The sequence below is a fragment of the Pelobates fuscus genome, chromosome 12, assembly GCF_036172605.1.
Source record: "Pelobates fuscus isolate aPelFus1 chromosome 12, aPelFus1.pri, whole genome shotgun sequence".
NCBI lineage: Eukaryota > Metazoa > Chordata > Amphibia > Anura > Pelobatidae > Pelobates > Pelobates fuscus.
In genome coordinates, this window is record NC_086328.1 from 59,366,116 (window position 1) to 59,385,451 (window position 19,336).

General features: G+C 44.0%; 1 protein-coding gene across 1 annotated transcript in view; it reads left to right on the plus strand.

The window, feature by feature from the left end:
- SLC6A2 (solute carrier family 6 member 2) overlaps nt 1-19,336 on the plus strand; it is a 1,625,321-nt gene that overhangs the window by 1,497,321 nt on the left and 108,664 nt on the right. Inside the window, exon 14 of the mRNA XM_063437889.1 lies at nt 19,010-19,081. Coding sequence (XP_063293959.1) covers nt 19,010-19,081 — 72 coding nt within the window. The remainder of the gene's footprint in view (nt 1-19,009; nt 19,082-19,336) is intronic.

Consider the following 19,336-nt stretch of genomic DNA (forward strand, 5'->3'; position numbering starts at 1 on the left):
ATGGAAAAAAGTGTAACATTCATGGACTATTGTCAGCCACACCATACACCTAATCGTAATACCACATACAGAGGCTGTTAAAGTATAACCACATCTTGTACTTCCATACACTACATACGCCAATAATATATTGCCTTAACACGCACGAACCCTGAAGTGCCAAAGGCAATACACCTCGCACACCAATTGTTACTCCCTATCATTTCGCATCATCTCACTAACACCCACCAACAGGGGTCTTGACACACAACCAATCCCACTGTGCCTACACAGGCGAGTAACGGTAACAATACATACACCGCACAAACCAGGAATGGTAAAACATGATTCCAAAAAAAAAGGGGACAAATACTTACTCTGTCTCCCTAACAATACTTGTCAGGGTTTCTTTGCTGTTTCAAACAGCAAACCTTTCTGTTTCAGTGATTGAGTTTGCAGCTGCAATTACTATGAGCTGCTTCTGCTTGTTGCCACGGTTACTCACCTGTGAGTAGTAATCAACCCTGCTGCTAATCAGTTCTGCCTATTTAAGCAGCTAAGCCCAGAACCTCCTTGCCCTTGCGTGGTTTCCTGTTTCCCAGAAGTCTCCTTGTTCCTGTGTTTCCTGTTTGATCCTGGTTCCTGACTCCGGCCTTGTTCCTGACTCCGCTGCTCTCCGTGCTCCTGATCCTGGCTTGTCTGACTACCCGCTCTGGTGACTGACCCCTGCTTGATTCCTGGACTTTGCTTTTGTTTATTATTTGTTATTTATTAATAAAGGTGTGTTTGCATCTACTTCTGTCTCTGTCTGGTTCCTGGTCCCTGACAATACTATGAATATTGCACAACATTTTTACAGATGACACTCTTACTGTACCCCTTACAACCTAAGTCGCAATATGTCTCCTAGAGTAGACCTATATTTTAACAACTCACTGCACTGGAGTGGGACACCCCACTGCCATACTAATGTCAGCTCTCAGATAATGGAAGCACATTTGATGGCTCCATATACACTATAGTGTTATCCATACTCACATAGGAAGGACAACATGTCAATGATTCATTTTATTTTACTTTGATTTATTATGGCAATGTCTGTTTGTACTGTTTTACCAATGTCACTGTTTGACTACACTGTTTTACCAATGCCAATGTGTAACTGTGATGATTCACCAAGGTATGAGTATTTTACCCTGTCCTCTTTCCCTCCCCCACTGTGACAATGTTGGATACTCACCAAGCCTTAACGGGCTAAACGTAGCACACGGTCACATCGACACCTGAAGTATAAATCTCCCAACCATTGTCAACGGATGTCAGCCGTAACAGGTCCTTGTTATAATATATACAATGGTGTCGATGCCCATGCAGCCTCCCAAGTTTGCATCCCATACATGCTCACTTCCCCATGGTACCGACTATCGGTGTCAAGCACTGTTGTACATAGTTGAGCCTCATCCCCGGCTCTTGTTACACCTCTGATTACCTTCACCCCTGCCACACCCCCTAGACAAACCCGAACAACCATGGTACACGCCAGACAACCCGTGAAGGCTTCTCAATAAGCACAAACCCACATAACGACGGAAATCCTGTAGCATCACTTACAAAATATAAAATACACACAACCATCCCCTGGGATCAAATGGCACAAATACGGCAACTAACAAACAAGCACCTCTATGCGATTCACAGGCACAGTCTATAGACTCTGTCAAGACACTAGACTACACTTTCATGCAGCGCAAACCATATCATACAACACAGCAAACCCTTAATGAAAATCTACTCACACAATGTTAGGGGACTCCTAACTCCCCCCAGAAATGCCAATTACTCCTGACAGAAGTAAAAAAGCAAGACGCAGCCATTGTGTGTCTTCAAGAAACCCACTTTCAACGCTCTAAACACCCCTCCCTGGGTCTTAAAACATACCCACACCAGTACCACTCCATGCATGCCCGCAAGTCTAGAGGTGTTAGCAATCTAATACATCAATCCATAGCATACAAACTAATCAGACTTATTACAGATAGTAAAGGACGATATTGCATCCTCATATGCAACCTCAACAATGTGACTTACACTATAGTCAACATGTATGCACCTACTGATAACCCGAGACAATTTTTGCAACACTTACTGGCCAAAACTAGCAACTTACAACAAGGCCTCTTAATATGCTGTGGCAACGTAAACCACATTCTTGAACCAGAACTAGACACTACCCTTGACCCTGGCACGCCCCGATTGAAAAAACTCCAATCTGCCTGTGCCCTCCTCAACAAACGTCTACTACAATTCAATTTGTATGACATATGGCGCACACTACACCCTAGGGACAAGGACTATACCTACTACTCCCCTGTCCACTCAAGAATTGACTACTTCTTTACAACCTCTGCAGGGCTCCTACAAACACACCAATGCACACACGGGGATATCACCTGATCGGACGATGCACTGGTCACCCTGTCACTTACAGATACTTTTTCCTACAAAGGCAAGGGATCTTGGCGACTAAACAACTCACTTCTCTACGACCAGGAGTTTTCCTCTTATATAGACCAAGAGATAAAACACTACTTCACCACCAACGACACCCCGCAGGTCACCTCCCCGATATTATGGCAGGCGCACAAACCTGTCATCTGAGGCCTAATGCTCTGCAGAGCATCCCACCTCAATAGACAATGACGGGCTACTCTCATGAACCACCTTATACAACTGAGGGGCACAACACAAACCTATTACCAAACTACACAAGATCTCCTGAAAAAGATCCAGACCATAACAATTAAACTCAACGATCTTCAATTCCAAAAAACAGTATATACCCTAGAGAAATTTAAAATGACACACTATGCCCAAGGCAACAAGACCTGCAAAAAATTGGCCAATATGCTACGAAAAAAAACATATGCAATCTAAAATTCCATACATTCTCACTAAGGACAACCATAAACTTTGGAGCCCGGAGGACATGAACAATGAATTAGCAACATTCTACAGCACCCTCTATAACTTATGAAAGGACAATTCCCTTTACCACCCCACCACGTCGGAAATTGATGGCTACTTACAGCACATACCTTTACCACACCTTACTGATGACCAGAAACTTACTCTGTCAAAACAAAAAACAACAGAGGAATTGAAATTTGTAATTTATCATCATCCTACAGGGAAATCCCCGGGACCAGATGGCCTAACCAACTATTACTACTAAAAATTTGCCCACACACTTATTCCACACATGCAACACGCATTTCACCATATCGTCCATAAGGGAGCTATGCCAACGGAGATGCTCATGGCCCATGTAGCAACACTCCCCAAAAGGGCAAAACTTACTCCTTAACACGGACATCAAAATCCTTGTGAAAATATACTCTAATACTAATACCTAATACTAATACCAAAATACTAATTACACTAGTACACGAGGACCAGGTGGGTTTTGTGAAGGACAGACAGGGCACTGATGGGACCAGGAAAAGTTCTAGATCTGATATATAGCCTCCAACGACACAACACAGGAAGCCTTTTTCTACCATTAGATGCGGAAAAGGCTTTCGACCGCCTCAACTGGAATTTCCTCAAAGCGGTGCTACGAAAATTTGACTTCCCGACAGAATTTCTAAACACCCTACAGGCACTCTACAGTAACCCCACTGCTAAAGTGACAAACACAGGGTTCCTTTCCCGCCCCTCTTATATGTACTGGCATTAGAACCTCTCACGGCTCTCATTAGGAACCACCCGCTCATTTCAGGCCTCAAATCACAACACAAGGAATACAAGCTAACATTATTTGCAGACAACATACTCCTGACAATCCAAAATCCAGAAACCTTTTTTACCACACTTCCATTCGATCCTGGAAACCTATAGCCAAATTTTCATACTACAAATTAAATGTCTCCAAAACACAGGCCATGGGCACGGGGCTCCCCCCAGACATTACTCAAAGACTGAAACAAGCTTACAATTACAACTGGAGAACTGACCACATCAAATTTCTAGGCATCTCCTAAACAAAATCACAGGCTGCACTCTTCAACTCAAATTATGGCAAGCTCTTAACAGAAATAAAACAACAACTACAGGACTGGAAACCTTCATATATATCTTGGTCTGGCCGTATCGCAGCCATTAAAATGATAATACTCCCCAAAATACAATATCTCTTTAGGTCCTTACCAATAAAAATACCCCACATTTACTCTAGCACACTACATCGGTGGGTGACATGGTTTGTGGGAAACGAGAAGAGAGCACGCATAGCATTGAAGGTTATGCAAAGACCTGTGCGTGACGGCAGCATGAGTCTGCTTAACTTTAAACACTATTATCATGCAGCCATATTGTAAAAAGAGTTTACTTTTTATCTGCTTTGGACCCTCCTAATTGTTTTTAGAAAATTTTAGCCAACAGGATTCCCGAAATATCTTTCGTGGGGATTATAGTCTTAAATTAGAGGGGCAGCGGTTTAAAAATAATATCAGGAAGTATTACTTTACTGAGAGGGTGTCAGGGTACCTGTAGTCTCTACCTCAGAGGAGGTGAGAGACTTAGACGTTTATCCTCCCAGAGGGGTTGTTTCCTCCGTTCCTCGCGGTCCTCTCGGCCATTTACAAGCCGACCGCGAGGGATCCACTTCCTTATATGACGCGACGCTCAGTAGTCGACGTCATGACGCCAACCCGGGTCGACCTGTCAGTCAAGTCCCGAGCACTAATCAGGACTCGTCGGGGGCGTGATTACCCTCTAGAATCAAGGTATAAAGTAAGGCTTTCGGCATCTGCTCATTGCCCTGTCGTGGTTCTAGCCTGTCTAGTCACTCAGCGCTCTTGTATTCTAGTTGTCTCTTTGGTTCTGACCCGGCTTGTTTGTACTACCCTGTTTATCTCTGTTACCCTTTGACTCGGCTTGTCTCTCGCTTACCTGTCCTCTCATTCCCTTGACCTCGGCTTGTCCCTGACTATTCTTTACTTACTCCTTACGTTAAGTCCGGCCATTCTAAGGTCCGGTATACGTACCTACCACCTGTTTGTACTCTGCGTGTTGGATCCCTGTCCCGATCCTGACATTACGACAGGGCCAATGGATCCTGCAGGTACAAACACTCAGGTTGGTCCTTCTGACTCTAGGTTCGACGCCATGGATCACAGAATGGACCAGATGGCTCTAGCACTACAGGCGTTACTATCTCGTTCTAGTAATCAACCAGAGGAGATGCGTAATACTTCTATCTCTCCTGTGAGTTCAGGTCTAGAGGTAGCCACTGTAGGTGCTTCTTCCCGTATCACTCCACCTGTACGTTATGCTGGTTCTCCAGAGAAGTGTCGTGGTTTCTTAAACCAAATAGGTATCCATTTCGAATTACAACCCCGCTTCTATCCTACAGATAGGGCGAAGGTTGGATTTATTATCACATTACTTGTCGAGAAAGCTTTGAGATGGGCCAATCCATTGTGGGAAAATGATAATCCGTTAGTATACAATTATAATGCCTTTGTAGCTGCTTTCAGAAGAACTTTTGACCCTCCAGGTAGAAAGGTCAATGCAGCTAGGTTACTGTTGCGCCTTAGACAAGTAGACCGAACACTTGTGGATTATGCACTAGAGTTCAGGTCCTTGGCGGCAGAGGTTAAGTGGAATGAACAGGCTTATATAGATGTATTTTTAAACGGGTTATCAGACATAATCCTTGACGAGGTTGCTACTAGAGAGCTTCCTGAAAATTTGGAGGATTTAATTTCTTTTATTTCTCGCATTGATGAACGTTTAAGAGAGAGGCAGAACACTCGAGAGAGAAACTGTAGACCTTCCTTTAAACTAGCTCCTTCATTTCAAAGTTCTGAATCCACAACCTCACTTCTTCCAGAACCTATGCAGATAGGCAATACTCGTCTCTCAGAAGAGGAGAGATAGTACAGGAGAAGGGAGGGGTTGTGTATGTACTGTGGAGTCAGAGGCCATTTACGCCTAAATTGTCCTAGTCGCTCGGGAAACGCTCGCACCTAAGTTTCTCTAGAGGACAGGCCTTGGGTGTTTCTATTTTGTCCTCTAATCATAATTATAAAGATCACAGGCTTCTGCTACCCGTTTCTTTAACTTGGGAGAAGGGAGTATTAGAAACTATGGCATTGATAGATTCCGGAGCTGCTGAGAACTTTATCGACCAAGTTTTTGTTACTAAACACACTATCCCATCCCAGCTAAGGGAGACACCCTTGGCCGTTGAGGCCATAGATGGTAGACCTTTAGTTGAGCCTGTGATTTTTCGTGAAACCATACCCGTTAAATTAACTGTTGGTATCTTACACGAGGAAGACATATCTTTATTGCTTATTTCATCTCCATCTGTTCCCATAGTCCTGGGGTATCCTTGGTTAAAAAAAACATAACCCTATTATTGATTGGGAATTAGGGGAGATAGTCTCATGGTGTCAGGGTTGTCAGGACAGGTGCTTACGGACAGTGTCACCGCTTTGCGCAGTTAACACACCGATTAATTCTACCTACTCTACAGAGGTACAAATACCGCCTCTGTACCTGGATTTAAAGGCAGTATTTGACAAAAAGAATGCTGATACTTTACCTCCTCACAGGTCTTTTGATTGTAAGATTAATCTACTACCTGGTACTATGCCTCCCAGGGGTAATGTATATCCTCTGTCCACTAAAGAGAACTTAGTCTTAGAGGAGTATATTCGTGAGAACCTTGAAAAAGGATTCATTAGGAGATCCTCCTCCCCTGCCGGGGCTGGGTTTTTTTTTGTTAAGAAGAAGGATAGTACACTAAGACCTTGCATTGATTATCGAGGTTTGAACAAAATAACCATTAGAAATGCCTACCCTATTCCTTTGATTACCGAGCTCTTTGATCGTCTAAAAGGCTCCAAGATTTTCACCAAGTTAGATCTCAGAGGGGCGTATAACTTGGTGAGAATTCAGCAGGGACACGAGTGGATGACGGCGTTCAATACCCGTTATGGGCACTATGAATACACAGTAATGCCTTTTGGTCTCTGTAATGCACCAGCAGTATTTCAGGACCTAATCAATGAAGTTCTTAGGGAATTTCAACATGACTGCGTTATTGTATATCTGGATGATATACTTATACACTCTAGAGTGATTGAGACTCACCACAGACAAGTCAGAAGGGTATTGCGCAAGCTTCTTCAACATGGCCTGTATTGCAAATTGGAGAAATGCAGCTTTGACCAATCCCAGATAAACTTTCTTGGTTATGTGATTTCTGGGGAAGGGTTTAAGATGGACCCGGATAAGCTCCAGTCCATTTTGGATTGGCCTTTACCCAGGGGCCTCAAGGCCATTCAGAGGTTTATTGGATTCTCCAACTATTATAGGTGCTTCATTAAAGGTTACTCTTCAATTATAGCTCCTATTACCAATATGACCAGACAGGGGGCTGACACTAAGAACTGGTCTACTGAAGCCCTTCTTGCTTTCAAAACACTCAAGGAACTGTTTGCTTCTGCACCAATTTTGGTTCACCCTGATACGACTCTGCCTTTCCTACTCGAGGTAGACGCCTCAGAGACAGGTATAGGTGCCATCCTGTCCCAAAGGTTAGGTGTGGATAAGCCTTTACATCCATGTGGTTTTTTTTCCAAGAAACTATCAGGTCCTGAGAGCAGATATGACATTGGTGACAGGGAACTACTAGCAGTTATCATGGCTTTAAAGGAGTGGAGACATTTATTGGAGGGTACCTTACATCCTGTTACTATTTTGACAGACCACAAGAACTTGTCCTATATTGGGGAGGCCAAGCGCTTGTCCTCCAGGCAAGCTCGTTGGTCTTTATTCCTCACGCATTTCAATTACGTGCTCACTTATAGACCTGGTTCTAAGAATTCTAAAGCCGATGCTTTGTCTCGCCAATATGAACCTTCTGCCATATCTGAGCCGGTTTTGTCTTCTATAGTACCCAGGGGCAATATTATCGCCAACACGAGTCTTAAGATTCACTCTCCGTTGCTTGGTCAGATCATGAAGTTGCAACATCTGGCACCTAGACAGACCCCTGGGGCAAGGCATTTCGTTCCCCCTGAACTCCAACTGGAACTCTTACAGTGTTTTCACAACAGTAAGGCTGGGCATCCGGGTATTCGCAAGACATGTTCCTTGATCTCTAAAGATTTCTGGTGGCCTTCTTTACGGAAGGATATTAGGGATTTCATTGGAGCATGTGAGGTCTGTATGAAGACTAAGCAACCTCATACGCTTCCATGTGGTTTGTCACATCCCTTGAACATTCCAGAGAGACCATGGTCCTGTTTGGCTATGGACTTCATTGTAGATTTGCCTGTTTCTAAAAAACAGACTGTGATCCTCACGGTGGTTGATAGGTTTACTAAGATGGCTCATTTCGTGCCCTTGACTAAACTCCCGACTTCTCCTGAATTGGCGGAGATATTCGCGAGAGAGATTTTTCGCTTACATGGGATACCTTCCGAAATTGTTTCCGATAGAGGCTCCCAATTTGTTTCACGTTTTTGGAGATCCTTCTGTTCTCAACTTGGCATCAAATTGAATTTTTCTTCTGCCTATCACCCTCAGTCTAACGGAGCTGCTGAACGTACCAATCAAAAGATTGAACAATATTTGCGTTGTTTTGTTTCTGAACACCAGGACGATTGGGTCGGTTTGATTCCTTGGGCAGAGTTTGCACACAATAATCTCGTTTGTGATTCTACTCGTTCCAGTCCCTTCTTCATGAATTATGGCTTTCATCCTTCCATTCTTCCCTCGGTTTCTCCTTCCCAAGGGGTACCGTCGGTTGATGTTCATGTTGCCAATTTGAGGAAGTTGTGGGATCAGACTCGACAAATTCTCCTACATAATTCCATGTTGTTCAAGAAACACGCTGATAAGCACAGAAGGGCGGCTCCGGTTTTTGTTCCAGGTGATAGGGTATGGTTGAGTACAAGAAACATTCGTTTAACCCCTTAAGGACACATGACATGTGTGACATGTCATGATTCCCTTTTATTCCAGAAGTTTGGTCCTTAAGGGGTTAAAGGTCCCTTCTATGAAATTCGCTCCTCGTTACATTGGCCCTTACAGGGTTCTGACTCGAATTAACCCAGTTGCGTATCGCCTAGCTCTTCCAGCTGCCTTACGCATCCCTAACTCCTTTCATGTTTCCTTACTGAAACCGTTAGTCTGTAACAGATTTTCCTCCACTATATCCTCTCCTCGCTCTGTTCAGGTTGAGGGTCAGGAGGAGTATGAAATCAACTCCATCATCGATTCTCGAATCTCCCGGGGGAAGTTACAATATCTTATTGACTGGAAGGGATATGGTCCTGAGGAGAGGACTTGGGTACCTCAGGAGGATGTACATGCTCCTCGCCTCCGCAGGGCTTTTCACTCCCGTTTTCCATCTCGTCCCGGTTCCTTCCGCCCGGTGGGCGTTTCTGAGAGGGGGGGTACTGTCAGGCTACCTGTAGTCTCTACCTCAGAGGAGGTGAGAGACTTAGACGTTTATCCTCCCAGAGGGGTTGTTTCCTCCGTTCCTCGCGGTCCTCTCGGCCATTTACAAGCCGACCGCGAGGGATCCACTTCCTTATATGACGCGACGCTCAGTAGTCGACGTCATGACGCCAACCCGGGTCGACCTGTCAGTCAAGTCCCGAGCACTAATCAGGACTCGTCGGGGGCGTGATTACCCTCTAGAATCAAGGTATAAAGTAAGGCTTTCGGCATCTGCTCATTGCCCTGTCGTGGTTCTAGCCTGTCTAGTCACTCAGCGCTCTTGTATTCTAGTTGTCTCTTTGGTTCTGACCCGGCTTGTTTGTACTACCCTGTTTATCTCTGTTACCCTTTGACTCGGCTTGTCTCTCGCTTACCTGTCCTCTCGTTCCCTTGACCTCGGCTTGTCCCTGACTATTCTTTACTTACTCCTTACGTTAAGTCCGGCCATTCTAAGGTCCGGTATACGTACCTACCACCTGTTTGTACTCTGCGTGTTGGATCCCTGTCCCGATCCTGACAGAGGGTAGTGGATGCATGAAATAGCCTTCCAGCTGAAGTGGTAGAGGTTAACACAGTGTAATGGACCGTTTTGCTCAAAAGGGGATAAAAATTGTTTAGGCGATAATCCCCTTCTTCCTAGACCAGCAGCTACTGCAAGCACCAATCTCCCAAACTGCAAACTGTACGAATTCTGGAAACTCCTGAACTGGAAACACACGAACCCTGGAATCAGCCGAACAGGAAAAGCATACAATCCGCTTACACTCCTGGCAGTCAGCATACAATCCAATTCCTCCAAAAACGAGACGACACATCGGTTTGAGGGTCAAGCAGAATCTGTGGTCCTGGCACACCCAGCCTGGTTTTTATTACGGTTGTGCACATACAGGACACACCCAGGGGGAGGCATAAAATAACCAATCAAGTAACAGTACAACCCACACCTCCCCTCCCCTCAGATAAGCAGTTAACATAATTTATTACATACAGTAAAAATACAGTTTCCACACATACTCTGTAACTTTAAAACCATACATCACATTCACATAAAAATACATATCCACAATCAATCCATTCAGGGGAACAACATATTAAAAAATGGCATGAATCAGACCAGGGGCTCAAAAGTTAGTAAAAGTATCTTTTGTTCCCCCTGGCTGGCAGTATTTTAATCTGGCTCAAACAGTAAAAGAAAAACATCCCCACAATGCATCCTGGCTTCCTCCCTTCTGCCTTGGAGAAGTAATCCAATTATCTCCCAGGTCAAAGACAAAACTCCATTACACATGTGGGGACCCAAATACAGGATTATGTTTTAAAATATACAAAGTTACTTTTTATACATTAAACACAGACATGTAACATATCCCCAGATAGCTCAGGTCTGCGTGCACATTATTAGGTGAATGGCACGCAGACCACACAAATACAGTTTAATTGCCATGGAGCCAAAGTCTTTCCCATAGTCTTTCATTATATGAATAGGCTCCATGGCATAGCTATCTGGGGGTATCACTGCTCACACAGGGCAAGTACCGAATGGCCCCACTGTGTTTAAAGGACCAGAATGAGTGACATGCACTCTGTTAGGGCCGAATAAGTTTTGTAAAAGGGCCCAATCTCCCAGGGCCATAGTCCAAAGGCAAGAGGCGGGCAAGCAGCCCCCTCCAAGGACACGTGGCGAGGTCGGTTTCGCCACACACAGTAAAGGAGTTTAAGCATGCGTGGGATAGGCATAAGGCTATCTTAACTATAAGATAAGGCCAGGGACTAATGAAAGTATTTAGAAAATTGGGCAGACTAGATGGGCCGAATGGTTCTGTGATGGTCCGTGATGGCAGATTTATTTAACCAATCATTGTTAACAGGAGTAGTCCCAGAAGATTGGAAGTTAGCGAATGTTGTGCCCATTCACAAGAAAGGTAGTAGGGAGGAGTTGGGCAACTATAGGCTAATAAGCCTTACTTCAGTAGTGGGGAAAGTAATGGAAACCATGTTAAAGGATAGGATTGTTGCACATCTAAAAACACATGGATTTCAAGATCAGAGACAACATGGGTTTGCTTCAGGGAGATCATGCCAAACTAATCTTATGGATTGTTTTGATTGGGTAACTAAAATAATAGATCAGGGTGGTGCAGTAGACGTTGGTTACCTAGATTTCAGTAAGGCTTTTGACACTGTTGCACATAGAAGGCTTATCAACAAACTGCAATCTTTAAGTTTGGATTCCAATATTGTTGAATGGGTAAGGCAGTGGCTTAGCGACAGGCAACAGAGGGTTGTAGTCAATGGAGTATATTCGAAGCATGGGCTTGTCACCAATGGGGTATCTCAGGGATCTGTACTTGGACCCATTCTCTTTAATATTTTTATTAGTGATATTGCAGAAGGACTTGATGGTAAGGTATGTCTTTTTGCTGATGATACTAAGATGTGTAACAGTGTTGATGTTCCAGGAGGGATAAGCCAAATAGCAAATGATTTAGGTGAACTAGAAAAATGGTCAGAGTTGTGGCAACTGACATTTAATGTGGATAAGTGCAAGATAATGCATCTTGGACGTAAAAACCCAAGGGCAGAGTACAGAATAGTTGATAGAATCCTAACCTCAACATCTGAGGAAAGGGATGCGGTGGTGATTATTTCAGGTGACTTAAAGGTAGGCAGACAATGTAATAGAGCAGCAGGAAATGCTAGCAGAATATTTGGTTGTATAGGGAGAGGTATTAACAGTAGAAAGAGGTGAAGTGCTCACGCCATTGTACAGAACACTGGTGAGACCTCACTAGGAGTATTGTACGCAGTACTGGAGACCGTATCTTCAGAAGGATATTGATGTTTTAGAGAGAGTTCAGAGAAGGGCTACTAAACTGGTTCATAGATTGCAGGATAAAACTTACCAGGAAAGGTTAAAGGATCTTAACATGTATAGCTTGGAGGAAAGACGAGACAGGGGGGATATGATAGAAACATTTAAATACATAAAGGGAATCAACACAATAAAGGAGGAGACCAAATTTAAAAGAAGAAAAACTACCACAACAAGAGGACATAGTCTTAAATAGTGATGTCGCGAACACAAAATTTTCGGTTCGCAAACGGCGAATGGGAACCGCCATGGGATCGGTGAACCGGGCGAACCGCCATTGCCTTCAATGGGCAGGCGAATTTTAAAACCCACAGGGACTCTTTCTGGCCACAAAAGTGATGGAAAAGTTGTTTCAAGGGGACTAACACCTGGACTGTGGCATGCCGGAGGGGGATCCATGGCAAAACTCCCATGGCAAATTACACAGTTGATGCAGAGTCTGGTTTTAATCCATAAAGGGCATAAATCACCTAACATTCCTAAATCACAATGGATATGGATTGACACCTTGACATATGGATTGACACCTGTCCTCAGAGACCCTGATACACACTGACACAGAGCAGAATAGGGACTATTACCACTACATAGGGTCACTTGGCAGATATGGATTGACACCTAATCTAAGGATCCCTGATACACACTGACACAAAGCAGAATAGGGACTGTTCCCCCTACAAAGGGTCACTTGGCAGATATGGATTGACACCTATCCTAAGGATCCCTGATATACACTGACACAGAGCAGAATAGGGACTGTTCCTCCTACATGGAGTCACTTGGCAGATATTGATTGACACCTGTCCTCAGAGACCATGATACACACTGACACAGAGCAGAATAGAGACTGTCCCCCCTACATAGGGTCACTTGGCAGATATGGATTGACACCTGTTCTAAGGATCCCTGATACACACTGACACAGAGCAGAATAGGGACTGTTCCTCGTACATAGGGTCACTTGGCAGATGTGGATTGACACCTATCCTAAGGATCCCTGATACACACTGACACAGAGCAGAATAGGGACTGTTCCCCCTACATAGGGTCACTTGGCAGATATGGATTGACACCTATCCTAAGGATCCCTGATACACACTGACACAGAGCAGAATAGGGACTGTTCCCCCTACATAGGGTCACTTGGCAGACATGGATTGACACCTGTTCTCAGGGACCCTGATACACACTTGGGGGGACCTACTGTCCTCCTGCATGGTGGGTGGGGGCCATAAAAATAATGAGGGGGGACCTACTGTCCTCCCCTCCGGCCCTCACCCCTGCGTGGTGGGTGGGGGCCATAAATCACAATGGGGGGTGGACCTACTGTCCTCCCTCCGCCCCCACCCCTGCGCGGTGGGTGGGGGCCATAAATCACAATGGGGGAGGACCTACTGTCCTCCCCCCAGCCCCCACCCCTGCGCGGTGGGTGGGGGCCATAAATCACAATGGATGGAGGGCCTACTGTCCTCCCCCCGCCCCCACCCCTGCGCGGTGGGTGGGGGCCATAAAAATAATGAGGGGGGAACTACTGTCCTCCCCCTCTGCACCCACTCCTGCGCGGTGGGTGGGGGCCATAAATCACAATGGGGGAAGACTTACTGTCCTCCCCTCGCCCCCACCAATACGTGGTGGGTGGGGGCCATAAAATAATGAGGGGGGGACCTACTGTCCTCCCCCCAGCCCCCACCCCTGCTCGTTGGGTGGGGGCCATAAAAATAATGAGGGGGTGACCTACTGTCCTCCCCCCCTGGCCCCCACCCATGAGCGGTCGGTGGGGCCCTAAAAAATACAATAAGGGGGGACCTACTGTCCCCCCCAGCCCCCACCCCTGAGTGGTGGGTGGGGTCCCTAAATAAAAATCCCCCCCAATCAAAGGTGACTAGGGGTCCCTAAGCCCCTAGTCAGCCACCCACCCACACCAAAAAAGTTACCCCCTACCTACTCCCCTCACCCTAAAAAATAGTGAAGGGGAAATAAAATAACTAACCTGTAAAGAAAAATTCAACTTACCATTTGACATCTTCTTTTTTCTAAAATCTTCTTTTTTCAGCCCCAAAAAAGGCCAAATAAAAAGCCATAAGAACCAACGCAATTAAAAAAAAAAAACGAGAGCAAAAAAAAGAATTAATCTTCACCCATGGAGGGCTCCGCGCTGACTGAGATCTGCAGGGCGGGGGAAGGCTTATAAAGCCTTGCCACGCCCTGCAATTAGTCTAAGAACACTCTGATTGGCTGGTTTAAGCCAATCAGAGTGCTCTTTGTCATTTTACACAGCGTGGGAAAATTCCAAAGAACTTTCCCACACTGTGTAAAATGACACAGAGCACTCTGATTGGTTAGATTCAAAGCCCACCAATCACAGTGCTCTGTGTCATTTTACACAGCGTGGGAAAGTTCTTTGGAATTTTCCCACGCTGTGTAAAATGACAAAGAGAACTCTGATTGGTGGGCTTGGAATCTAACCAATCAGAGTGTTCTGTGTCATTTTACACAGCGTGGGAAAGTTCTTTGGAATTTCCCCACGCTGTGTAAAATGACAAAGAGCACTCTGATTGGTGGGCTTGGAATCTAAACAATCAGAGTGCTCTGTGTCATTTTACACAGCGTGGGAACATTCCAAAGTACTTTCCCACGCTGTGTAAAATGACACAGAACACTCTGATTGGTTAGATTCCAAGCCCACCAATCAGAGTTCTCTTTGTCATTTTACACAGCGTGGGAAAATTCCAAAGAACTTTCCCACGCTGTGTAAAATGACACAGAACACTCTGATTAGTTAGATTCCAAGCCCACCAATCAGAGTGCTCTTTGTCATTTTACACAGCGTGGGAAAGTTCTTTGGAATTTTCCCACGCTGTGTAAAATGACACAGAACACTCTGATTGGGTAGATTCCAAGCCCACCAATCAGAGTTCTCTTTGTCATTTCACACAGCGTGGGAAAATTCCAAAGAACTTTCCCACGCTGTGTAAAATGACACAGAACACTCTGATTGGTTAGATTCCAAGCCCACCAATCAGAGTTCTTTGTCCTTTTACACAGCGTGGGGAAATTCCAAAGTACTTTCCCATGCTGTGTAAAATGACAAAGAGAACTCTGATTGGTGGGCTTGGAATCTAACCAATCAGAGTGCTCTGTGTCATTTTACACAGCGTGGGAACATTCCAAAGTACTTTCCCACGCTGTGTAAAATGACACAGAACACTCTGATTGGTTAGATTCCAAGCCCACCAATCAGAGTTCTCTTTGTCATTTTACACAGCGTGGGAAAATTCCAAAGAACTTTCCCACGCTGTGTAAAATGACACAGAACACTCTGATTAGTTAGATTCCAAGCCCACCAATCAGAGTGCTCTTTGTCATTTTACACAGCGTGGGAAAGTTCTTTGGAATTTTCCCACGCTGTGTAAAATGACACAGAACACTCTGATTGGGTAGATTCCAAGCCCACCAATCAGAGTTCTCTTTGTCATTTCACACAGCGTGGGAAAATTCCAAAGAACTTTCCCACGCTGTGTAAAATGACACAGAACACTCTGATTGGTTAGATTCCAAGCCCACCAATCAGAGTTCTTTGTCCTTTTACACAGCGTGGGGAAATTCCAAAGTACTTTCCCATGCTGTGTAAAATGACAAAGAGAACTCTGATTGGTGGGCTTGGAATCTAACCAATCAGAGTGTTCTGTGTCATTTTACACAGCGTGGGAAAGTTCTTTGGAATTCCCTTCATGGAATTCCCTACATAATGCTGCTCCAACCTACCTATCCCCCCTAATACACAAGTATGTCCCGTCGAGGCCCCTACGCTCTGCCAAAGACCTACGTATATCCTCTGTCTGTACTCCCACCTCTGACGCTAGCCTCCAAGACTTTTCCAGGGCTACACATCTTCTGTGGAACTCCCTTCCCTTCTCCGTAAGAATTATACCCAGTCTGCACTCATTCAAAAAATCATTGAAAACTCACTTCTTCAAGAAAGCATATCTGTTAGCAGGTTTTCATCCCCCACCCTTTCATCCCCCACCCTCCTCTCCTGCAACTGTCAAAAATGACCTACTAAGCCCTCAATTAATGCTTTTCTAACAACCTACTTTGTACCCCTACTTTTACCCTCTGTGTCACTATACCCCACTCCCTTTAGAATGTAAGCTCATGGAGCAGGGCCCTCCACCCCTTTGTTCCTGTACGTCCAGTTGTCTGGTTACAATTACATGTATGTTAGTCCACCGATTGTACAGCGCTATGGAATTTGATGGCACTATATAAATAATAAAATAATAATAATAATAGCACTTAACCAGTCGTAAGCCCAATTATAAATCCATAAGGACAATAATCATGACTGAAAGCCTCCTAAAGATACAACCTAGTGTAATATAGAATGAATACCGGGGATAGAGATACATCAGATAGTATTATGTCATAATACTGCTTCAATCTATTGTGTTGCTGCCACAGAGATAGAAAGTGGACCGGGAGGGGAATAGGGAGTAATGAAATATAGCATAGAAGAATGCACAGTGTAATTGCTTGAAAAGTGCTAGCTAATTAGACTACATCCATCCATCTCCTCCACCGCCTTACTGTTTCATGGCAGTCCCCCACAGCATTTAAACTAGTAGTAAATGAAAGAAGTTACATGAAAGAAATATATATTGGAATCAATGAATAAAATAAAATGTAGTGTCTGCTCGATGTGCGTTTTGGCGCTGAAATGCGCCTTTCTCAAGAGCAATGAGGCTTGTCCCAATCTCCCGATCATATAAAGGGGTAGGGCACGCCTCTTAATTATGTCATACAGCCAATAAGCATCGGCGGTAGCAGTTTCCAATTGCCAAGAATGATCTCAGATACAATATTGTTAGTAAGTCAATCCCTGCTTTGCCAGACATCCAGTACTTGCCGTTTTCAGATGGTTAACCCCTACCTAACCTCCCGAATTTGGGAAAGTTGAATTTGTGAGCCCTTTCAACATCGTGCTGACCTTCAAAGTGTGTGTGTATATATATATATATATATATATATATATATAAACCATATTCACATATACATCTTAAAATACATATTTATTTGGTATTGATATCTGATTATAGAATCTTAGCAACAGAAAACACTAAAACGCTAAAACACAAACATACTTAAACAGTCATATCTCCCACTCGTCATGTATCTAGTGGAGGTGACGTTGGAGGGAAACTCACAGGATATAGGTTTTAGAAAACACATACTGTATGCTAATGTCTTGCTTTAATCTTTCAAGTAAAACCATACCACTAACAGCAGTGTCCGGTGACCCAGGTTTCGGTGGGTGGGGTAAAAGATCAGGGCCATTGACGCAAATCACTTAACCAGAATCGCCCAAAGGGGCAAATATGCCTAAAAATATCTGCCCTAGGAATTAGAAGGTCAGCCTGATGTGAATGTATGTCAGGCTGCTTGCCAATCATGCAGACTGGCCAACTAATGGTATACTATGCAGACAGCACCCTGAGACTGTCCTTTACCACTCACTTGTCCACTCCTCTTCTTACCTTCTTACTAGCAGGCAGAAGCTCCTGTAACACAGTCTGGGACAGAGAAAAGTGTAGAAGAAAGGGAACATGCCACCGAGTTCGATAGACTGAAACAGCACGAACATTTGTATAGTGTGCAAAGTCAGTTTTATCTTAACTAATTTCCTTGTCAGCCAGTCCACACACGTTTTATTTGCCCACATCCACATGTAAAGAGTAGTAATTTTTTAAAATATATTTTTAGCAATGGGCCTATTCCATGGGCATGTGCCTGGAGCTGCAGCTCCATCAGCCCCTATGTTAATCCAGCCCTTGGTGAGCTACTACCCATGCCAGGACTCTCATACAGTGCATCTGGATCCTTACACACTCCCTGGAAAAGTGTTACTCAACCAGTATATGCACAGGTGGGGATTATACTGCCCAAGCGCTACTATTTGGAGCTGATCAGAAGCTCCAAAAACTGTAAGTGCATTTCTATATTTTCCTCACCAAGTATGTTGTGTCTCCTGCTCTTTTTCATGCACTGAGCATCATCTGGATCAGAAAACACTCACAAAGCGCTGCGACCCTCTTTCTTCATATTATATATATTGGTGTACCTGCCTGACATCCCAGGCAGTGCCCCTGCAACCAATCCAAGTCACGTGAATGCGCTGTCAACACAATCATGTGACTAGGCTCATCTGGATTGGCTGCAGGTGCCTGCCTGAGTTGTCAGGCAAGTCCATTAATCGTGATTGACACTGTGGGTAGGTATTTGGGCTGGAGTGGAAGGCCAGATAGTTAGGGCGAGCTATGTCACCCTAACATCATTAAAGCCCTCCTTTTGTAGGGCAGTATAGCGGGAAGGTCAGTATAACCAGGAAGGGGTTAATATTTTGGATACGCTTTTTAAATTATTTCATATTTTTGGATAAACTTAAAATGTCATATTCTGAAAAATACTTTAAGATTTTAATAGTTTGATAATAATATATTTATAGATTTTTTTATTAATATATAATATATGTTTATATCTTGAAAACATTTTTGGGAAAGTTTACCCAAAAAAATATTTGGCCTATATTTGTCTATAACAATAGTTATTTTTTATTTAATATGATTCATCTTATTGTTTCAGAGACTTGCATATAGTATTACCCCTGAGAATGAGCATCATCTTGTTGCTCAAGGAGACATCAGACAATTCAAGGTTGGTTTTTAATTTTTAATTTTAATTTCAAAAAGTAGTTTTGTTGGTTCTTTTATGGTAGTTAACTTGAGATAGAATAAATTACACTGAAAATAACAGAAGCATGCAGTTAATCTAATAAACTGAAAATGTAATGAATATAGAGATTAAACTATTGTTGCAATAGCATTCTAACTGTAAAGTTAATCCGTTGGTCAAAGAGTCTCATTTTGTTTGTTTGGTAATTTAGGCCAGAAGCAATTTTGTAATTTTTGC